The following is a 24,931-nucleotide window of genomic DNA, read 5'->3' as shown; positions in this document are numbered from 1 at the left end:
GTTCACCAGTTTACTTGAAATGTTAAGGATTGCAAAGTGTGTATTTAAAAGAGCTTGTATTTTATTTTTCTATTTTATACGATCACAGACTGTTGTTATTTGAAGATGTTTGTCAAGTTTACTTGAAATCTTATAGATTGTATTTGTTTAAAGTGTGTATTTAAAAGAGCTTGTATTGTTTGGGACCAATAAAACTGACACTTTGTATATCTTTGCTTCTGTGTCATTTATAAATGCTTTATAAAGCATAGATAGTCCTCACTTTAGATGGGCTCACGGAATATACTGAACTAATGAGTAGTAACCGCATTAATAAGTTATTCATTGAGTATGAATATGTGTTTGTAAATCATATACTAACACAGTTGCTAACCCTTTATAAAGTATTAACAACTGAGGTTATCAATGAGCAACAAAACATTTTTAACCGGATTAATTAAGTGCTTAGTAATGCATAATAAATGCCATACAGATCATGAATTCATGATTAATTAAGCACGTATAACTAATTAGTTACCAATGATGAGTTAACGATGAATTAAGCACTTTACTAATGTTTAACTAATGCTTAATAATGTGTTAGTTGAACATTTAAAACTGTCTTTACTCATGCTTTGTAATGCATTACTAATGGTGAATTCATGATGAGTTCATGAGGATTTAAGGATTAACTAATGCTTAAATTATGCTTAACCAATGCTTAACTAATGCTTAATAGTGTATAGTTATTATAAAGTGTTACCGAATTTTTGACTGGTTTCCCTTAATTTCTGTTGATTTTATTGTTGATGTTGTTGCTTTCAGAAATTGCTTTCATATCACAGTATGGCATTTTTATAATGATTGTAGAACTTGACTATAATAGACGTTCCTAAAGAAAAAGCATGTGAGTGCTGAAATCCATCTAAATACAGCTTGATTTAGCATTAGCATTCTGACCACTATGGACGAATGTCGCGAATTCCCTACAAACAGAAATCTTCAAATTACATAAAGAAATATACGTCACATGACATCTATTCCAATAAATTAGCTGTATAATCAAATAATTATCTGGTACATATTTTTCCTTAGCACAACTTACCTCACTTTCGACAATTTCTCCACATTTGCAGCCTCCAAATATTGGTTTTGCGATCCACAGCATTTGCTTACTTGAATCTCTTGTAGATCCCATTCTGACCAGTCCTATGAGAAACCAGTGCTTACAAAAGATCCGGACATTTATGTCAATGAAAGGTTTGCGTTCACATGTGCGCTGCCACGCAGCCCTGGCAGCTATCAAGAAACTGAGCAAACCGTCCATCTCAGTGTTGAAGATCAACATTAACAAATTTGTCATCCACAAATCTGGAACTGTGAAGCCTTTCCCATGTGGTTTGTGTTCCTATCGTACAACCGTCTTGGGCCTGTGGAGGAGCTGTTTTATGAAAAAACATAAAGATGTTATTGAGGATCCTGCTGAGACTCACTGCGAAGACGAGGAGAACGCTCAGAGGACCAACAGGGAGTCTTCTTATTCATCAGAAGCTTTCAACAATTGGTCTGAATTTGACGAAGAAACTGAAATGACTGAAGAATCGATGTACTTGGAGCCTCAGACAGAACTACGGTGAATCACAGGAATCTGTGGTGTGATGAAAGCAGGGAAGCCAAGTAGTTGGCCTTGGTATTATTGCTCTTTTTGCACACACATCATACAGGAACACCATGGCCTGTATGAGGTAGGGTAATGTAGTACCTGATGGACTGGAAAAAATTACCCCAGAAAATATTGGGAACACTTATGATTATAACCTGTACACTAGGTAGGGTTAACCCCTTTGTATGTAGATGTTTGCAGCTAAAACGTTTGAATTAAATGTTTTTGAATTTGAACAAACCAGTATTTGGGGAATGCATACGATATCTCGGCTGCAGTATGAATGCAAATGGTATGTTACATATTATATGGTACAATAGGCATCAAGGGGTTAAACTTTGACAGGTCTGTGTGTGGCACACAGAGTGGTGTGTTAGCTTGTTGACACAGAGTGATGGATGAGCCTGCCTTAGCAGAGTACTGCAGGTTGATGCCTTATTTTGAACTTTGTCACCAGACTTCAGCCACCTACTTGTTAAGTACCGTTCCCTTATCCTTTACAATCTTACTTCCCTTCTCTTAAAGTGAAACTCCAGCTGAGTGATGATGGACATTTTACTGAAATGTTTTCACTGAGCCACCTGTAAGACATTTATATAAATGGCAGACTCCACTGTGAGATGAAAAGTTGTTTGCCAGAGTTGACCTGTCTTACTGTGAGAGCAACGTTAAAGGGGACATATTATGCAAACTTCACTTTGTGAAAGTGTTCTTACAGTAGTGTGTGTTGCAGTAGCTCATTATGAGGTTCGAATTTGAAAACTGTCTGTTTCCTCCCTGCCTTGCTACACCACATTTTGTGAAAATGCCTGCTCAAACGTCCGATTTTGATTTGGGTCCGCTTATGACGAAATAAGCGGATTTAACTCCTCCCCCTGACTGCGCCTTCCGCACTGTCCTACCAGCGTGCGATGTCCTGGGTGAGGGGGGGGTTCTGAAGTGGCGGTTCCCTCACAGCGCCACTCTTCTCTCGTTTCCCGGAGCTCGGCTTCTCGGTGCGGGCGCCGGGCAGTCTCGTGCAAAGTGACCAGGCTAATGGCACCGGTAGCAGCTGTCTGGAGAGCGGCGGCGACGTAGGCGGCTCGGTCTCTCGCTCCTCTTCTTCCCCGGGCCAGCACTCAGCCATCCTGACGTGCGGCTTGAACGCGGAAGTCGTGGGGGGCCGGGACGTGAGCCTCTCTCGGCTTCCCGTGGTGCCTCGGCTGCCGGAGCATCTCCCCAGCTGCCGGCAGCCAGCCACCGGGCATCATCAGGAGAGAGTGGGGAGCCGCCCGGCGCCGCTGCTGAAAGCAAACACTCAGCGAGGCACTACGAGAAGCCGAGAGAGCGGAATGCGCGCTCACGTCCCGGCACCCCTTCCGCGTTCAAGCCGCACGTCAGGATGGCTGAGTGCAGGCCCGGGGAAGAAGAGGAGCGAGAGACCGAGCCGCCTACGTCGCCGCCGCTCTCCAGACGGCTGCTACTGGTGCCATGAGCCTGGTCACTTCGCACGAGACTGCCCGGCGCCCGCACCGAGAAGCCGAGCTCTGGGAAACGAGAGAAGAGTGGCGCTGTGAGGGAACCGCCACTCCAGAACCCCCTGGCTGGCTGCAGGCGGCTGGGGAGATGCTCCGGCGGCCGGCTGCCGGAGCATCTCTCCTGTTAGACTCCTGCCTGTGGCAGCCCACCGTTTCGCCGCGGCGGGTTCTTGGTGTGGTGGAGCTGTCGGGGATTACGGGAGCGAACTCTCCGCTGGCCGGCTCTTTTCCTCTTGGGTTTGCTCCCAAGAGGCGGCTCAGTCCCTCGGTGACAGCTTGTTGGAGCTCCCTCAGTTCTTCCTCCATCTGCAGTCGGGCGAGCGCCATCCCACTTCTGACACCAATGTAGCACTGAGCGCGTCCTCTCCCAGAGAGGGGAGGGGGAGTGGACAGATGCGTTCATTTGCATACCTGGAAGCATTCCCAGAAACAGCTTGTTCTGAGGAGGGCTGGTGAGAATGAATTTTTCGACCGCTGAAACTCCGAACAAAGGATGATTTTGGGGCAAACAAACTTAAATACTATGTTTTTGGGCTTCTGAGACCTGTATGACGTGACTGAAAAATAGCATAATATGGGACCTTTAAGGTGCATTCTGCAGTGATTGATGAATGAGTCTGTCTGATAGAGTGACAGGCTGACACTGGGAGCTTTTTCACCTAGAGTATTTTGGATAACACAGTCAGTTTGAATTGAAAACAGTACCAAGGTTGGTCTTATAGTTGGTAAAAGCTTTAGCTGTTACATGGCTTATGACTGAGACAAATTAAATAGACCTACGCAGAAGTATCTTTTTGATGTACAGTAGATTAACATGTGCTTTGAAAACAGGTAACTTCAGTGCAAGGTTTCCCACAAAACTAATGGATGGCAAATTTTAGTCAGATCCAGTCCAGATATTAAAATTCCAATGTTACATTTTTCACTTAGACAATCTAGTAATTCATTTAACACATTCACCTAAGGGCAGCACAGTGGTTAGCAATGTCACCTTGATTTTCCTTCGAAAATCCTGGGTTCTCATCAGGTTATGCAGCTTCCTCACACAGTCCAAAGACATGCAGAGGTTAACTGGTGATTCTAAGTTGTCCATAGATGTGAATGTGAGTGTGTCTCTGTGTAGCCCTGTAATAGACTGGTGACCTGTCCAGGGCATCCCCTGCCTTCACTTTAAGACAGCTGGGATAGACTTCAACCCGCCTCTTACCCTACATACACCCTGTGCCAAATTATTAGGCAAGTAGGCCTAATAATTTGGCACAGGGTGTAAGTTAACAAGGTGTATAGATAATGGATGGAAGTGTGAATGCTCACCTGAGGATGAACCCTTGGGACACTCCTTGAGCTTTTATCTAGCACCACCCTCAAGCAGAAAATGTTTACTTTGTACAAAATAAGAAGAGTTCATTTGCAAAAACAGGTAACTCCGTTTTATAAATTTTCAGAAAAATCATGTTTTATTGTTTACTTGAGATAATAACAATAATAACAACACTAATAATTTATTTTTTCTCTATTTTGTCATGTATTTTTCTACTGAGTCAAATCCACTTAACTTAAGTCTTCATATTTAACCCTCAGAACCTCAAGCAGTTTCTATGCATCTTTGTTCCGGTCATGTTTTTCCTCACTGTGGTCCTTGACTTCTATTGAAATAAAACAATCATGGCCAGAAGAACAGAGTACGCTGAAATATCTTTTATGTAGTATTACAAAGTTATCATCCCATAAATGTCAAAAATTAAAATAAAGTTGAATTTGAATATTAATGTGAAAAGCCTGGAATTAAAAAATCCAAAATTTTACAAGTACCCACGTGTGTTGCAAAGGCATGTGGTTGTGTGTGCCAAGCCATTAATATGGCAACATGCAGTGCAGACTTTTGCTATGTTGAAAATGATACGGGTGAGGACTGACCTGATGAAATAGCTGTCGCCACTCTTATGGAAAAGTGATCAGAGTGCTCACTCATGAAGCCAAGACGTTTAAATTCAGTCAGATTCATGGAAAGCAGTGCATGTCTGAATAGACTAAGGAGACATCACATCAGCTTAATTTTATATTCTGGTAGTATTTTCACCTTTTTTCAGACATTATTCTTAAGAAGCATTTCTCGTGTGAGTTCTTGGACGGTTCTTAGCAGGCCTAGTTTTTGCAGTACGCAGACACTTGTGGTAATCTTTTTAAACCAAAAGCTTTTGGCAAAGTTTTCGTGCATAAAAATATTTGTCAGATGGTGTATGAAAGCAGCATTTATGGCTTTTCAGCCAACTGCTAATGCTTTTGTACCTCAAATATTCTTCAGGAGAAAATCTTGATAGGATTCTCAGGCTGCAATCAGGCTTGTAAGGTATTAGCATGTCAGAGATATAATCAGGGAGCAACACCAAGCTTGCATCAGTACATTTTTAAAATCAATTCTAGAAGATGCAGATAGCCAATATCAGAATACGAAAACTGACGTTATGATTTTTTGGATTTAAAGAGTAGTCTTTCTGCAGAATTCTGGACCAGTAGAAGTCTGAATTGGCACTGGCTAAGACAGAACTACAGTGAGTCACAGGAATCTAACTGTGGTGTGATGAAAGCAGGGAAGCCAAGTAGTTGGCCTTGGTGTTGGCCTTGCTCTTTTTGCACACACATCATACAGGAACACCATGGTCTCTATGAGGTAGGGTAATGTACTACCTGATGGACTGGAAAAAATTACCCCAGAAAATATTGGGAACACCTATGACTATAACCTGTCCACTAGATAGGATTAACCCCTTTGTATGTAGATGTTTGCAGCTAAAAGGTTTTAATTGAATGTTTTTGAATGGCTTGAAAGTAAATTATATGACATATCTTGGTAGGACACACTGTGGTTCTTGCTGAGCCAGTAAGTGAAGAATGTAGTTGTTTGTCTTCCACCAAAAGAGTTTTGGTTGATAAGTAAGCACCTGTGCATGGCTCATGGAAAGTGCTATAACACTTAAACATCTGCGAATAGTCATTAAACTCGTGACTTTAATTGTAATGTAAAATAAAATGGATTCCAATATGTGATTAAGTGAACTACTAGTGAATGCACTCAGTTAAATTCATGCTAGGACAATTTTTCTGTAATATAAGGTTTGCATTTGCAAACATATTGTCACTTTACAATATTTGAGCTGTTATCTTCAAACCATCACATGAGATGCTTTTCAAACTTCTCTTGACAAGAAGGTCCCAAATTGATTATGACTCTGTAGTCCCACCTGCCTGTTGAGTGGAAGTTGCTTTAGATTGAAACACAAACTAAATGCCTAAATTGTGGTTGTTAGCTAATGAGCTGCATTATGTCTGCTGTGATTAGGGCTGCAACTAACGACTATTTTAACAGTCGACTAGTCACCGACTATTGAAACGATTAGTCGACTAATCGGATAATTATTAATTTTTTCTTAAATTTAGCATGAAGTTGATCTAATTATGTGGAAAATGATAATAAACACAAGAAAGATGGGTACAATGAAAAATACATCTTTTATTGACCATACTGTGGATTCGTACAAAAATTAAATAAAAATGTCCTATCTAAAACCAATTAGGCACAGTGCTCGGTCAGTAGAGACATAAATCCATAAATAAATCCAATTTGTTAGGGACAGGCAAATAACAAAGAATACATTAAAATCAAGTAAACATTTTTTTTTCCTGTAAACCAAGAACAGGCTCATTAGCAGCTGTAGAACAGTAAATAAAACAAATATTATGTGCATTTTGTGAAGTACATTCAGTGGTCAACTGCACAGTCTGTTGCAAAAGAACCTTACAACTTTACAATAAGCATTCAGAGCTGTCCATATTCAAGTTGAAAACATGGACTGTGTGATATAACCTGGACACAAACCTGTCATGGTGGACAGACCAGGTTTAAAATCAACATGAGGCTCAGCCTATGTTGTTCAGTTTATTCATACTAAGAAAAGTCAGCATATTCACATGGTCTCGTGTGAGACTTGCTCTCTTCTGGGAGCAGATATTTCCTGCTGCTGAGAAGATTCGCTCTGCTGGGGTTGATGTTGCAGGAATGCACAAAAGGGATCTTGCTACATTGGACAGTGTGGGAAACCGCCCCTCATTTTCTCTCCACCAGCTGAGCGGGTCATCCTTTTTGGCTATTGGTATCTCTGTGAAGAGCATCTGAACTTCCCTCCTCACCAACCATTTGGATTTTTTTGTCCTCCTGGGTTTCCTCTTCCTCATTCAGGCTTTCGTGTCAGACTGAAGCAGGTTATCCAGCGCTGACTTTCCCCCTGAAACATTGCCCCTTCTCATCGGCTGTAGCTCAGGGTCATCATGTATCCCAGTCTCAGCCTTTGCTTCTTTTATGGCAAGAACTTCAATTGTGCTTTGCACCCTTGTGCCATCTTCAGGAGAGATAAACTTCATCTTTTGGAATCTTGGGTCGATGGCAGCTGCAAGAACAAGTGGGTTGTCTCTCTCTGCAGACACAGTGTTAAGATTCTCCCACCTCTCACTTATTCCTTTTCCTGCAATGGTTCGAAAGGCTTTTCCTGCGCTAGTCTCAAACTGAGTTTGCTGTATGGACCGTTGCAGGCCTTTGACCAGCTGTGGAAGACATGAAGCAGTAGCATACTCCTGTCTACTGAGGAAAACAGTTGCACATTCAAAAGACCCCAAACCTTGCACCAGCTCTTCAAGTAGCACCCACTGCTCTGGTTTGAGGTCACAGTAGTGCTTGCATCTTGGTGTTACCTCAGGGTCAGAGAGGGTTGCAGTGACTGGCCACCACTGCTCCAGGAGTCTCTCCACTATGTAATACGTACTGTTCCATCGCGTATTTACATCCAGGATCAGCTTGTGCTCTGCGGTGTTCATTTGCTGCTGCTTCTTCTTCAGTTTTGAATTTGCCAGCTCACTTCTCCTAAAGTGCTCCACTAAGTTTCTTGCAGCACCAGTAGCTTTGTTGATGCTGGGCTCTTTGAGGGCACTTTTTACGATAAGTTGGAGAGTGTGCCCAGCACAGCGGACTGAAAACCAACCATGTTTTTCTTCCAGGAGTCGAGCTGCCGCCACCATGTTAGACCCGTTGTCGTGTACTATTGCATTAATTTTGCTAGGAAAGATGTCAAATTTCTCTATCACCTCTTCAATCCATAACATGATGTTGGCTGCAGTATGCCTCTCCTCCAGAGGTAGAGTGGCAAAGTTCAAAGTCTTCATTTGCCAGTCTTTGGTAATGAAGTGACACGAAACTCCAAGGTATACCTCTGTGGCACGGCTGGTCCAAACATCACGTCAGTGTGAGGGAGCTGTTGACCTCTTTTAGGATCTCCTTTACCTTTAAACACAAAAGTTGATTTTCGTAAATATTTTAAGTGCAAAAACCTACATGTCAACAGAAACTATTCAACATACAAGTTTTACAGTTTCAATAATTGCAGCTAGTCTATGATTTCACCAAAATTAAGTTATGTATTTCAGCTATTTTAATATATATATATGTAAATATGTAATATATCAATTAAATATATCATTGCTTTTAAATTACATTTGTGATTGTTTGTATGAAATGTGATTGTTTATATGAATTATTAAACGTGTGCGTGTGTGTGTGTGTGTGTGTGTGTGTGTGTGTGTGTGTGTGTGTGTGTGTGTGTGTGTGTGTGTGTGTGTGTGTGTGATTGCTAATATGAAATATTTAATTGCTCTTAAATGAAATTTGTGATTGCTTATATGAACCGTGTGTGTATTTTAAACAATTACCTTCAGAAACGTCGTACTGTATTTCTGCTCCATCAAGTGGGTGACATGGGTCCTGGATGGCAGGATGTAGTCGGGATTGAACTGGGCTATCATTTTTTGAAACCCGGCACCATCGACCATGGAGAGCGGCCTCATATCATACATGAGCATCTGCAGTACTGACTCAGTGAGGGCAGTCGCCTGTTGCGGGGTGCACGTCTGCCTCTTTTGCAGGAAGGGGTCCATGGTGGCTCTTTTCGGACTACATGCATTTAATTTAAAATGCATTTGTCAGGCACAGTCTGACATAACGCTCAAGCTCTCTTTTATAGCAAAAATATGCTTATAAAATGTACAATGTATGTCATCAATCTTACTAAGGCAAGTCAGAGTCCGTTTCGTTCAACTGCCCGACGTGCTTTCTCTTTAAATGTTCGTGCATCACTGAGGTACTGCCATGATACGCAAGGTCTGCTTTGCAAACCTTGCAAGTAGCCTTTTTATTCACCGTATCCAGGCTAAAATGCTCCCAACCTTTAGAAGTTTTGGTACGCGTACCTGATGTTGACACCGCTATTTCTGTATGTTACCGCTCAGAGACAGAGAAGCTATTGCACATGAGCGACTCTCGGCAGAGATTATAATCAAGTGAGATGCCTCACTCTGTTGGAAAAATGCGTCTGGCGACAATATTCGACAATGGAATTCATTGTTGACTATTTCTATTATTGATTTTTGTCGACAGCGTCGACTAATCGTTGCAGCCCGAGCTGTGATTGCCTGTTATTTGCGCCTAGGATGCTTTTACCCTGCTACTGTCTCTCTCTCTCTCTCTCACACACACATCACTGCCACTTCTTCACTAGCATCACCTTTTACATTAGAGACTGAAACGTCAGTGATGCCGAAATGACAAAAACGTAACAACACTAATTTTATTTTAAGTGTAGCTGAGACTGAATTGTGCTGAGGGTGTTACTTTTTGATACATCATCATATAGTGGAAAGGGATGTTTGTCAATGTAGATGTGGATTAGTGGGGTATTTGTTATGGGAGAATTAGGGGAAGCACTCTGATAATATTGTCGGCTGAATCTGATTAAAACATGTTGCTGTTGGTTTAATAGTATACTTACATAATATAAGCAAACACTTGAACATAATAGTCTACTTTGGGTTACTGAAGCATTGTGACCATTACTGGACATGTTTATCTTGAAAAAAAAGAGCTAAAAACAGAACACATAAGAGTAAAGATTATATATCATTTGCCAAACAAGCTTTTAAAATCATAATTAAAAGCAACAGGAACAATGCAACAAAATACCGAGTCTGAAGATTCATTGTTGCATTTATTCCCTGGGTCCAGCACATACAATTATGTTCATGTTATGCTCATGTGAGATAGTTCAGTACAGTCGTACAAGTGCATGGTTTCTTTGTTCAGTTGTACAGTACGCCCCTAACAGAGTCTCTAACAGATATTGTCACTGTCTCCTCAGAGCCCACGGGCCAGATGCCATGATCCTGGTGGATGGGCAGCCTCTGCAGACCAATGGTGAGCTGGGTCTGTCCCAGATGCTTCACATAGCCAGTCAGATCGCAGCTGGGATGATCTACTTGGCATCACAACACTTTGTGCACCGTGATTTGGCAACCAGGAACTGCCTGGTGGGAAATGGCCTTCTGGTGAAAATAGGAGACTTTGGCATGTCCAGAGACATTTACAGCACGGATTATTATAGGGTAAGAACATCTCTGATTGCTCACACACAACACAACCTTTGCTCTTTTTTCCTCCATTCTTTTACCAAAAATAGGGGCAGGCTGCCCCTATGGGCTCGGCCAGCTGACTAGACGACAACAGGCAGAAATGATCGGACACTGCGCCGGGCTTTATTGCAGAGGATGATTGAGAGATGACACTCTGATCTGCAAGCATGCCAGATACACATGAACAAGGGACAAAAATGGTGCTCAGACCAAATGCTTGTTATGACGAGAAGCTGTATAAGGACATTCTTGATCCATTTTTAAACAATAGCTTTAAAAAGTTGCAATTGAAATAGCTGCTGTCAGACTTGGGAGGTACTTTTGTAAGGAGGCAATTTATTTTCTCCTCAACAGTGCACAGACACTGTGGGAAGTGGGAAATTCTCCAGAAATTCTGTACTATGTCCACCCATGGTGCGCATCACAACTCAGAAATAATCACACTGACGTGGTGCTGCAGCCCAATCTGTAAGCAACTGCTGTATCCCGTGCAAAAAGTGCAGACTCACAGCTAGCCCTGTGTTTAAGACAAGGTGTAATGCCACCATCTGCATAGCAGACCGACATGTAACTATTGCTTTATAAATAAAACTTTGTCCTTGCCCGCTGTCTGCTTCCACAGTCTGCATCGGTCATGCAGAAAGCATAAATTGATCTTAAGATCATTATTCCATTTGTAAATGACCCTGGAAGCTTTCTGTTTTTGTGCAGGCCTGCGTCTACTTTTTTAAAAGTGATATGTTAATAGTATGTAGAAGGCCTCTCTTCATGTTTCCTCTGTTTAAGTCCCCCCAAATGTTAAATGAAGCCTCACAGTATCCATACAGCCATAAAATTCTCATTATATAACAATAGTAGGCCCTTTTTTAAAAAAATGTATGTACAAAATATCTCAGTTATATCTGTTAATTAAAGTATTTAAATAAATTCATCTTGGACAAGTTTGAGGCAGCCATCTCCTTCCATCGGTGCAGGCAGGTAGTAAAGAGACCCAGTCATGTGACCATTCACACTAGTTACATAACACTGATGCAATTTAGAGAAGACAACCTATTCTTTGACTTTAAAACTTGCATTAGCTGTCCGAAGCCAAAACAACAATTTCAGAGAATAAAAATTTAAAGAAAAATGAACAGCAACAATTGTTGCCAGTGGGATTAAACGGGTGTTCGTCAATGTGTGATAGAATAGAATAGAATAGAATAGCATAGATAGCTCCATATGTGCAAAAATGGTGATTCCGCAAAAATGTACTGATTTCAACTGTAGTTGTCAACAGTCCAGCTGTCTTATGGTACACAGGGTCGTTGTAAGCTTACCTTGGCTAACAGCAAGAAGTAGGACAAATTCATACTTACTCACCTGTCACTATAGAATACATTATGATCACCTGGAGTGTAAGCAAATGAGTCAAGTGCATGAGGTTACACAGTCTTCTTTAAAAAGTTTGAGTCTGTGTTTACACTATGTTAGTGTCCAGTGGAATAGTAATCAAGCTGAACAATTTGCAGGAAATGCACAGTAATGCCTTGTGGCAATGCCACTTTACCATCATGGCATTAAAGCTGAATTACAAAATTTACAATGTTACGGAGAGACAAACGTCTGACTGGTTGATAATGAAAATCAGGGCTGCAACAACGAATCATAAAATCGATAATAATTGATAATAATCGATTATTAAAAGCGTTGGCAATGAATTTTATTATCGATTCGTTGTGTCGCATGATTCATACGTCACTCGTCATGTTGCGGAGCCGTCTTCACCTGCAGACCGAGTTTAACAGAGCGAGGAGGAGGCAGAGCAGAGGTGGTATTTTCAAAGGAAGAGTAAATTCAACAAATGAAACATGACTGACACGAAGAAAACAGTTTCTCAAAACAAAAAAAAAACATGCAGCGTGTCCACTACATGCGATTTTCCCGCACGGTAACGCACGCAATGGTGGACGGTCACGAGCCGACCACTAAGTGGTCACGTGACCGCGCTTTCGGCTTGACCGTCGGACAGATGAGTCTGATAAACACAGCAGCTCGGCGGCTAACTTTCTGTATTATTGCGAAAACACTTAAGCTAAAATTATTTCTGAAATCATTTGAAGATGAATAAGCTGCAGGAGCTGATGCTGTCCTTGTTTTAGTTCACCTAAGGCTAGTTTAGATGTTTGAGGACAGTAGAAATCGAATCTACTTTATGCAAATGCGCTGCAGGTAAACACACTGGATTGCAGCTGGAAACGCAACACAACCGGACCAGCATGCCACAAACGGTGTGTGTCATCTAGTGGACACACACTTTAAGTCACTACATTATCCTGCGTTTGTTCCACTTTAAAGTGAGGAAATGTAAAGTCAGTAGCCTATTTCCGTTAGCTCCCCTGATGCTAGCCTTTGCTTGTTAGCTGACGTTAGCTGGATATGCATTATAAATAAATGTAACTTGCACACAGGGGTAGTAATAATTTAAAGATTGAGCCTCACACTTTAAATTTTCTGACAAAGTCTGAGTGAAGACACTGGTCTGTGTTGGAGTGAGGCAGGATGAATTGCATTGATAGGCCTCATGATGAAAAAGACATCATGCCCACCACAGCAAGCAGCTGTCTGACTGAGAGCATCCTCAACATGACTGTCACTGACATGAGGCCTCTGTTGATGGTTGAAGACAAAGGCTTCACTGCAAAGATCTTATTTGCTCTGTCATTCCAAATCTTCGATTTTTGAATAAAGAAGCAGAATTTTAAAATGTATTTTTTATCTGATTCATCGATTAATCAAAAAAAAAAATCGACCGATTAATCGATCATTAAAATAATCGTTAATTTCAGCCCTAATGAAAATGTCAAGGTTCAATTGGATACTGGAGAAAAAAAAATCACTAAATTGTGATGGTGAATTGGAGAACCATAAGCAGGGAGAGCTGACAGAGAAACAGACAGTAGAAGTACAAAGGCGGGAGAAGAGAGTGCAGCGCCTGCCTGCTATGTCAGTTGCGCAGTGGAGGTCATTCATTATGTGGATCTTGATTAGGAAGCACATATTTGACTAAATTAGTTCAGCTGCTTTATAATTTCTCAGCAGTCAAAAAGCACACAGTGGCAGAAAAATAAAGATTAACTTACTGTCTAATCTAAATACTCTTATATCACAGAGAAGACATGCTGGATTGCACATCTTCTCATATCCTCAATGTGTGTAATTAAATTGAATATCCATCAAGTGACAGTTTATTTAAGAGCACAGAAATGTGCAAATGAGAATGTGCTTGGATGTGAAAATGACACAGGAAGGTGCAGATATGTTTACAGGTATAATGAATGATATTTAGAATCTAACGTGCAACATCTAGCCAGTGGACAGTGCTTTTCAAATGTAATTAGTAATTATTTTAGTATATACCATACAAAACAGTGTGAATTGAACTGTTTGCTGTTAGCTTGACACCTGAATTTATTTACAATTACATAAAGAAAATAATTATTTGTGTTTTTGCTTTTGCTTAAGTGGAGATTATTATTTTTTCTATTACAGAAATAATAGATATGTAATAATAATAATTATTATTATGTAGTAATTTAGGTCCCACTCTGACTGGTCCTACAAGAAACCAGTGCTTGAAAAAGCTTCGATGTATGTACTGAATATGCAAAAACCGGAATGCATTCGCTATCTGGGCTGCAGTCTGAATGAAAGTGGTATAATGCCAATTTGTGACGATTGGCATCAAGGGGTGAAAAAAAAATGTCAGCAGACGACATGTAGCAGTTCCCAAATCTAGGCTTGGGAGCTTTGTAATTGGATCTGCTCTGTGTGTGTCTCTGTGGGCTGGCTGGCATGATGTCTAGTTTTTCATTGATTGCATTTCTGAAGCCGGGTGTAGCAAATTCAATTATCTTTGTCTTATCCTCACTAAGTTGGACAAAGTCACAAAACCGACAATACCGATATCATCGAAGAAGTCTTTCAGGGCAACCAAAGTGCAAGATACTTGGTTGACCGGGAGATAACTTTGAGTATCATCACTTTAAATTGACATGCTGCATAAATTGTGAGAAAACATATGGATTAAGAAAAGAACTGGGCCCAGTATAAACTTTGCAAAGTCCAAACAAGGAAGTAAAACTATGTAATTCAACAGAAGTCTGTCAGAGTGATAGGGCTTGAACCACTCCAGAGCCAACTTTGTAATTAGAAGTACTTTTGGGAAAAGACTATCATGAACCATGTCTAATTCAGCCAAGCAGGACAAAAGCTGATTCTATAGTATGACCAGACCTTTTAATAATTTGGAAGATCTCAGCCAGACAGTTTGAAACTCATTGCTAAAAATGAGATTCAAATCACAATTGTGAATAACTTGAAACATGGTTGGGTGTGCCTTTTGACCTGGGATCACTGCCCGACCCCCCCCAAAAAAACAAAATTATGCTATTTATGTTCAAAGAGAAGGTCAGTAAACAAACAAATTGAAATGGGCAAGAGACACGAAGTTGCTCTTCAGTGAATTGCGATGAGCTTTTTCCAAAAGGAAAGTTTTAGATATAAGGTATCAGAAAACAAGGAGAGATAAAATGCCTTCTTTGGAAATACATGGTTTATGATTAATAAAGGAAAGCAATAGTTTCCAAACACTTTTATTTTAGAAAACAGTCACATAGCATAATAAAAAAATGTTTTTCTTCAAAGTCTGGGATTAGAGACATTTTAGATTTGGGGTAATAATAATCGTAAGCTTTGAACCCAACTACCATGGAGTCTTTTTTCTTTCTTTTTTTTTTTTTTTTTTTTTGCATTTTTGCAACTTGCAAAGTCATTCTTGAATCATAAACATAGGATCCTTAACACTTACTGTTCGTTTAACATGCAAAACAATAGCACTGTATAAGTGTCCCCTGGAATTCACAATGCTTGTTATATCATACATTACATGTGTGTAAGATTTTTACCATTTGTTTTGATTGCTATCTCTAATGTATGTCCATGTGTGTGCAGGTGGGAGGTCACACTATGCTACCGATCCGCTGGATGCCGCCAGAGAGCATAATGTATAGGAAATTCACCACAGAGAGCGATGTGTGGAGCTTTGGAGTCATTCTGTGGGAGATCTTTACTTACGGCAAACAGCCATGGTTCCAGCTCGCCAATAATGAGGTATGTTATCACTTTAGATTTTAGATTTTATTGAGTAGCTTATCCTAGCTTCAGCCATATTACTTGAAATGGGAATGAAATGTCAGTCGATTCTGATTTTGCATAAAAGACCTTGGTCATTTTGTCAGTTTGTGTGTTTGCAGCAAAATTCTAATCAAAAAAACAAAATGAAAAAATTGTTTATTTCTCAACTTCCAAGCTGAAGGAACAAAGCATTACAGGTGACTTGGTATTGTTGTAGCCACAGGACTCCCCGTCTTACTAGTGTTGTATCATTTTTATGACAGAAATCAGTAAATATTTGAGTACCAGAGAGTACATGTCTGTATGTCTTGTGTATTTTATTCTTAAATACAAAGCTTCATTTAGATATAATATGTGTAATATGTGTATTTGCAAATTTGCATTGCAGAAATTGTAACCCCCACTTTAAACATAAAAAATGAAGAAATGCTTTTTGAACCCAAAAGAACCCATGATGACACCAGTGTAACAAGCACTTCGAGTGCCCTCGTCTCTTCCTTGTAAAGTTTTATGTCTGAAAAAAAAATAATGGATTAGATTTATATAGTGCTTTTCAAGGCACTCCACAATGGATCCATTATTCATTCACTCACACATTCTCACTGTGGTGGTAAGCTACATTTGTAGCCACAGCTGCCCTGGGGCAGATACCATTCACACACCAGGTGAGAGCAGCACTGGAGGCAAGGTGGGTAAAGCATCTTGCCCAACAGCACATGACTAGGCGAGAGCGGGAATCGACCTGCCGACCCTTTAATCATTGGACAACCCGCTCTACCACCTGAGCTACAGGCGCCCCATGAGTCTGGGTTCTTATGAGTTAAGTCAGGAAAAGCCCGTTCTAACTTTCAGAAGCTAATAGGTGATTCTTCATGATGAATTTAACCTATCATAAATTCTGATAGACTTTACTTGAACTAAATCAAGGGTAGGACTTGAATTAACCATAAAAAGCCCACTCAAAGTTAAGTCTTTGGACAGGAATGGGTTAAAATGCCAGGGATGGACAGAATACAAGAATGTTTTACTCATATTCCTTGTGTAAAAATAATTAGATAAATGTAAAGACGTGGTATAATAAAATGTTCATTGAGTAGATAGTAATATACATTTCTATAGATCTAATTCATCAGTGCAGCAGCAAAGTGATGAGGATGATGATGTTGAATTGATATATGTCGACATACAGTATGTTGTGAATTTGCACTATATAAATAAAATTTTTATTGAATTGAATATATTTATGCTTTACATAAATCAGGCTGCACCGTATTCAGTTACAAATAAATAAGGCACTGTGTCTAAATGTAGGTGGGTGCATGCAGCACACTACAACAATGGTGATAAAACATCTAGGTTCTGCAGACGTTGCTATGCTTTGCATTCTATAGTACAGTATAATAGCCCAATCTATTTTCAGAGCAACCCAAAAAACATTTACATACATAACCTGCAAGATGAAATGCTGGTTCGGCAGAGACATCTTATAGTCAAAGTTCAGTTCAGTTTTCATCAAGGGAGGATTTCAAGCATTAACAACAATGCAATTTACAAGTAAACAGAGAAGTTAAAATGAGCTACACACAGAATCATACAGTATAATCATTGTTATAAGTAAGTAAAAAAGTGTTGCATCACAAAAGCAACACTATACAATACCCAAATGCTTGTGATACAGCTAAGCCAAAAGATTTTTTAAAACATCATAAATGGCAATAATAATTATTGTAGATTTGCAGTTGGAACTTTATTTAGGCTATGCAGCACAGCCCCAAAATGTGTGATATATATCCTGGTCCGTGGCCAAAAAAAATCACTTGACAGTTTTTGCTTACTGCTTCCACATCATGTGACTCAAAATTTACTGTAACATAGCTCAAAACAGCAACAAAGTTGTCTTAAGGGGGCTGAAGGAGCAGTGGCAGCAGCAATAATAGGATTTTCAAGCAGGAGAGTCTTGTGTGGAACATGTCTTATGTGGCATTTTTAGTCACTGTTTTGTTGCTTGCTTTCCTTTACACCACATGTGCATTCCCTGCCAATGTGCAGTTCATCATCACTAGCTCAAACTTGCTTGTTTTTACAAAAATAAAAATAAATTCCTGAAGAAAAGCTTGAAATACATCATGACTTTGCCCATCAAATGACAGTGTTCTGAAGCACAGACACTGTATGTTGCACCATACAAACGATGCAGTTTAGGTTGCAAAATCGAACTGCTTCTTACAGTATGTCTTGTTTAACAACTTGCCTGTGTGTCGTCCTAGGTGATAGAGTGCATCACTCAGGGCAGGGTACTGGAGCGCCCCAGGCTCTGTCCCAAAGAAGTCTACGATATGATGCTGGGCTGCTGGCAGAGGGAGCCACAACAGCGCCTCAACATTAAAGACATTCAAAAGATGTTGTTTACTCTGATGAAAGCCACACCAGTCTATCTGGACATACTGGGATGAAAATGCATACAAAGGGATGAGAAGTGTTTCAAGTTAGACTCCACTGGAACAAAAATTAATACAATGGATCAGAATGGGATGGATTGCTGTGGAACAGAAGTCTGGTCTGGACTCATGGTAATGCAACCATGTGATCTGGGATTAGGAGTGGAACATTACCTTGCTTTCAACTGCCTGAAATAAAAGGATGGGAATGAACTTACTTGGGTGGTATAATATGTATCAAACTGGATCATAATGAGCTGGAGAACACTGCATTGTTTCACCACCTAAAAAGCTGGGATCAAGCTTGTGTGGTTCAGTCTTTATTGAATGAAATCATGACTTAAAAGACTTGAGTATGAAGTATGGGTTCCATTGAGGTAGACTGAATCGGATTACCTGATTCTACTTGTCAAGTATGGTTTCTTTGTCTCATAATGTGGTTACTCTCATTCTTCATGTATGCATTTCACTTCTTCCCTTCGAGATCATTGGTAGCGTGGGTCCTACTGAAGTCTTGATAAAACTTGATTGTTTGGATATTTCAGTTATTCAACCCTAGATTACATTTATCTCATCTTAACATGTATTCATCTGTGTCCCTTTAGAAATCAGACATAAGATGGTTTGATTCAACTTGACTAAGTTTCAGGAATCTTAAATTATATTCAATTAGAGTTATTTACTTATGAGGCCATATTTGGCTTAATTTTCTTTTTACCTGGTACAGAGTCGTGGAATGGGGCAAATCCAAAGATGACCTGCAGACTAATGCTATGAATTATCAGGTTTAAAAAAAAAAAAAAAAAAAAAAGATAGATGCTTATGTATTCCAGGACAATCTGGTTTCATCATTTACTTATACTTTAATAAGTCTTGAGTGTGCCTCGTAATCATTTATGTCATTTGGCCAAATCAAATTTGTCTTAATGTAAGCATAAAAAGTTTTACGCTACACATTCATAATGCAGAAATTATGATGAAATGCTCCACAGTTTCAATATACTAACACATTTACACTTGTTGAAACACTTCTGAATATAATGAAATTGTTCTCTCTGAATGATCGTCACAATCTTTGATGGGCGATGCATAGTCAAACAATGAGGAGAAGAATAGAACTGCTACATCTTTTCATGATGAAAATTATTTTGGCCATGACTACTTCTTAAACCAGTGGCTGTTGCTGCAATTGTCATGAAAAGAATGTCGCAGAAAGAGGAATCCGCCACTTGCTGTAGAGCCATCATGAGTACCAGGCAGCTCTGGTTTAAAGTAAAAGAAAAGCATTGTTCATTACCATGTGTGCTAATCCCTCATTTGTTTCATTTCATTGTTGTTCACTGAGACATGAGGTTAGCGAGTTATCAACAAAGAGCAATGTATATAAGTGAAACATGCCATGTACAGTGGCTACTGTGTTCTTAAGTGGTTGCTCAAAGTCCGCACCCTTCACTGTTTTCGTCCTCAAAGTCATCATAAATACACCTCGTAGTCATGATCTTGTTAGCCCACTAACCTGTTTACCTCTGCAAGAACCAGACTAGACCTTTCCATCCTGAGCCTGCAAGCTTGGCCTGAGTGACTGTCTGTCACCATAGAGATAGACCTAAGTGCCTCCTACTTCTTTCTGAACGCTGGAACTCAAAAAAGTAGTCTTTTGAAATAAGAGCACTTTTACATTTTGTTTACATGCCAACAAATGTAAACTAGCTGTAAACTGTCCTCATTTTTAAACTTTCCTCACTTTTCTTAAAGCAAACCTACTTTCAGCACTCACTTTATTGCAAAAAAATTCTCAAATACAAGAATGAAATAGAAACGATACAGAAAAAATGTCAATCCTTGTGAAAAAACAAAAAGCTTTTGTATCCTTTGCAGTTCGACAAGAGAGTCAAACTATCCAAGGTGATAAGGTTACATTTTCATTAAAAAAAAAAAAAACATGTTCTATATATTTTTTATTTATTTTTTTAAGTCAAAGAGTGGACCTCTGCAATTCTTCCAAAGCCATCAGGACACCCTACCACTTGATCAATTAAAAACAACAAATACAACAAAACAGCATTACAAGGAAAACAACTGGCTGAGAGGAAATCATTAAGGAATACCTTAGAAGAAGCTGATTTGCATAATGCGATTTACCAGGATCCATTCTGACTTCAGATGTTGGACATCAACAACAAACATCTTTCTGACAAAATAGCATTACTTATCTGGAAGGATAAAGACGGAGCCACCAGTTATTACATAAAAATGTTCTTACTTTTTAAAAATATGTATATACTGTAAATTTCTATAACTTGAGATATGTTCACATATTTTTTTTTAAAGTTTAATCATGTCTAGCTTCTTTAAGTATTATATGGTTGACTGAAAACCAGCAGATGATTTGATGTTTTTCTTTCCAGTTGTGATTTACTATTCTTATTTAATTTCTTTACACATTTTAAAAATGTTAGTTTATTTTAGTAGATCATTTGGTGATAATTTAAGAGTCAGGACAATAGCAGAAAGATGTAAAATATTGGGCAATGTTCTTACACTGACCTATTCGAGTACTATTCTAGGTTCATAAGCATTCTTCAGTGTTTCAGTAGAATTGTATTTGCCACTTGTTATCCAGGGTCATAAAACGATCAATATGAGTTCTATCTCTGTGTGTCTACCAACAGTGTTTTGTCCAATATGGCTGCATTTTACATGTGATGTGTACAATTTTCCTACCTTATCATTAAGAGTTACATTTCCTTTTGTCTCTAGATAGATAGATAGATAGATATCTGCTCACAGTCCTGGACTTGTAGTACAAAGATACTTTGCACTCATGTCTGACCAGTCTTTATTTTCCTAAAATGTATTGAGAATGAAATGATGGAAATATTCAGTTGAATTTGGCTACTTAAGTGTTTTTGCAATAAATAGACCTATTCATTTGGCTCAAACAGCATAAACAATTGGCCTAGCCAGCCTTGGGATTTGACGCATTTTTACTCCCCCCACCCCCCCACCCCCCGACCCCCCTATTATGGCTGAGAAGGTTTCTGTGCCACAGCAGCTACACTAGAGAATAATTTCTTTGCGGAAAATTGCATATTTTGTTTTGGGATTTTTAACAGTGAAACACGACAATGTATATTAACATCCACCTGAGCATCTTTCATTATTTTGAGATTATTGCATTGCATTGCATGTTTGCAGAATAATATATGTACTTTGTGCAGGTGTCATTTACATATAACATAGCAATATGAATTATTCTAATGTATAGATGTAACTGTTGAATTCTCTCACATTGGAAAACTTTTCACATCACTTCTTCACAAATCATTTTTATCAGCTCTGTCTGTTAAAATGCTGGTCAGCAACCTCACCCTGTGCAGATTTTCAGTGTTTAAGAAATACAGCAAGGCTATGCTTGAGAGGCTGTAATGTACTGAAGCGCTGTGCTGGATGGCTCATTGCAGTCACTTAGGTAATGTAGTCTATGATATTACAAATATCATGAACAAATGAAAGAACACAAACTTTCACCATCCATTTGCCTTTGCAGGAAGTAAGCTTTGAATGTGTCCACACAGTCAGCCACGAACGCTGGAGTTCGCTTAGAAGACTTTGTCGCATACGCGCGTAGTCGGTCGTACCTGCATATTCTACACACACACGCACACGCACACACACACACACACACACACACACACACACACACACACGCATTATACCCAAGCATGCACACGGCCATTGTAGTGTAGTTGCTGTGCAGCACATAAATTTTGGGTTGCATGCAAAAACATGAAGGAATGGACTTTTACACCCTCGTGGATGCTTGCATACTCATGGACACTGAAAATAAAACACTTACTGTGCCTTAGCATGTCCTTCCATATGGTGAGAGAGAACTTTGGGGGAGGGAAGGGAGTGGTAAATGACTTTATTGTCACTAAGATAATTCAGTAACATTAACCAAAGCAGATGTTTTTAATTGTCCAACCTCAACCATAAACATGATTGTCAACAATATCAAAGTTGTCATTTGACTGGTGATATGGTTGAAATTTTGCAGACAAATTGAACTTTCTTTTCTTCAAATATGGATAATAGAAACAGTTAAAATTTCCCATGTGCAAGTACATTTTTGATCTTTACAAGGCCAGAATTGTAAGCTATTGCTGATCCACTGAATCCTTTGCAGACCAGCTTGTTTTGAACTATTTAAGACTATTAGTGAAGCAGACAGGCCAGGAAAACGTAACTGCTTCTTCTGATTCGTCTTGTTTACAGCTGGAACGACCAATTTCAACAACTTCAACAAAATCTTTGTGCAAAACACCTCAAACTATCATTTAAGATACAGATCGCACTGCAAGAATGTGCTTTGTATGATCACAGCCAGAAGCTTTCATTGAGTGGGTGTCTCAATCTTATTTTTATTCTTCGACTTCTTTTGTTTATTATTTTGTTTAGCTGTTCATTTCAAACTATACCATTCTATACTCATTTGCTCATTTCTACTCTTTCATTTTATATGTTATTTAATTATTTAGTCTATTTTGCTCATGCAGTTATTCTCTGCCTTTCTTTAAGTCATTTTCCTGCATCATGTTTCCTAAACAACGTATTTATTCTGAATATGTTACAATCATCATTACTCGATAATAAATAAATGTCTTTCTCCTTCTCCTCTCTCTCTCTCTCTCTCTCTCTCTCTCTAGTGTTGTATATCCAACTCCATACACATAACTCTGTCTATTAAAATAATTTGACAACTTATATAGCAACTTTCTAGAAAGCTGAGATGTGCTGAACTTTTAAGGTGGCTCTGTGTATGATTCTGACTCATTAAAAGTAACTTCATTGATTTGTTGCATCCTCTTTTTGTTCAATGTTTTTTTCCTCTCCAGGAAAACATGGAAAAGAAAATATCTTCATTACTGAATACAATTTACACTGTTCAGCTTACTAATTTGACCTGTAATGTATTAATTACCCTTATATGAATAATTTGTATGCTCATTTTCACACATTTCCACTGGTTGATGAAAGTAGCTGACAAAACATCACTATTTTCAATTCCTATTCACATTTTTAATCATTTCATAGAAATTTTTATCATGGTCAGAAATGAAGTATGTCAACAAACAACTAGAGAAAGGATTGTCATGAAATTTTGCATTGATGTTCACAGCCCTCACACACTGTCACATGCAAGATCCAGCTAATTCATCTTCAAGCAAGTATAAAAGTATAGACTTCCTTCTGCAGACAATCATTAACTTTTAGGATCTATGCTGATATAAGGTTCTTCCTCTAGCATTCACCAAGACCTTTTCTAGACTGGTATTCTATGTTTATTTATTGTAAACAAGCCTATCAGAAGACCAACACCAATGACGCGTCCAAATATAGGATCAAACAACAGGGAGATTAATTTAAAGAGATCAGCGTAAAGCAAGGAGTTGGTGTTTAAGTGGTAACTGGATCTTAGACTTTGGTTAAGAATAACTATCTCGACATTACATTTCCACTTTGGTGATTGTAATCAAGAAGATTAGACAAATTGAGCCTTAACGGAAATTTTGCAGGTTACAATACACAGAGACAGGCTTAGAGGTTAAAAAAAGTGAGTAGCTATTTGTGCAAAACAAACTAAAATGAAAATTATAGAAAACAGAGGTGGCATTTGAAAATGCAAAAATAGTTACGGACATAGGGCAATTTGCAGCCTCTCACCGAAACCATACCAATGGTTACCTCAGCGATTACCCAAAGCTTAACATAAACCTAAATTTTTACAAATTATTAACAAAAGTTTAAATACATTTGTAAGGACCATATACACGCAACGAAAATATAAACGCAACACTTTTGTTTTTGCTCCCATTTTTTATGAGATGAACTCAAAAATCTAAAACTTTTTCCACATACACAATATCACCATTTCTCTCAAATATTGTTCACAAATCTGTCTAAATCTGTGATAGTGAGCACTTCTCCTTTGCTGAGATAATCCATCCCACCTCACAGGTGTGCCATATCAAGATGCACTCCTAGTCAAATCAGATTCCTTTTCAATGCCCAAGCGGAATTAAGGAAGGGGGGTGGGTGGTGGGGGGGTGTATGGGGGGGCGCTGGGCGCGCACGCACCTCCCTCCGCCTGGCTGGGGGGGGGGGGGGGGGGGCGTTGATCGCTCCTCTTAATTCACTTCACTAGCTTCGCACAGTACACCTTGTAAATATACACATAGGGCGCACAACACATCCCTTGGGGGGGATGGAAATGTACTATTCCTACTCCACAATTCCCCTCCAATTTTAATGCACCACACTACCTGGGGAATGGGTGGTGATGGGGTGGGATGTCATTAGACGGGATAGGCCCCAGTGCAATGTTGTACTGTGGTCCCCCGTCTATGCCCCCACCCTGACACTACTTCCCCCAATTTTAACGCACTACATACACATTCACATTTTGGGCTTGTGGGGAGACTGAGGGGGGGGGGGTTCGTTACCCTCTGCTCTGCCTCACCGACCCCCAATCTTAAGGCACCACACGCACTTGTATATACACTTGGGTGGGTCACATTAACGGTGCAGGGCTAGTGTTCACCAGTTGGGGAACTGGGGAACTGGGGAACTGGTGGGGGGGTGTCGGG

At 39.5% G+C, this 24,931-nt stretch overlaps 1 protein-coding gene across 1 annotated transcript in view; it reads left to right on the top strand.

Annotated features, from left to right (window-relative positions):
* ntrk3a (neurotrophic tyrosine kinase, receptor, type 3a) overlaps window positions 1-23,136 on the top strand; it is a 163,079-nt gene extending 139,943 nt beyond the window's left edge. The window contains exons 16-18 of the mRNA XM_022212044.2: window positions 10,398-10,641; window positions 15,661-15,819; window positions 18,111-23,136. Of these exons, the coding sequence (XP_022067736.2) occupies window positions 10,398-10,641; window positions 15,661-15,819; window positions 18,111-18,296 (589 nt within the window). The 3' untranslated portion in view covers window positions 18,297-23,136. The remainder of the gene's footprint in view (window positions 1-10,397; window positions 10,642-15,660; window positions 15,820-18,110) is intronic.
* Window positions 23,137-24,931: the final 1,795 nt, after the last annotated feature.

Source organism: Acanthochromis polyacanthus, chromosome 8, assembly GCF_021347895.1.
Source record: "Acanthochromis polyacanthus isolate Apoly-LR-REF ecotype Palm Island chromosome 8, KAUST_Apoly_ChrSc, whole genome shotgun sequence".
NCBI classification, from domain to species: domain Eukaryota; kingdom Metazoa; phylum Chordata; class Actinopteri; family Pomacentridae; genus Acanthochromis; species Acanthochromis polyacanthus.
This window is presented reverse-complemented; position numbering and strand designations above follow the sequence as displayed.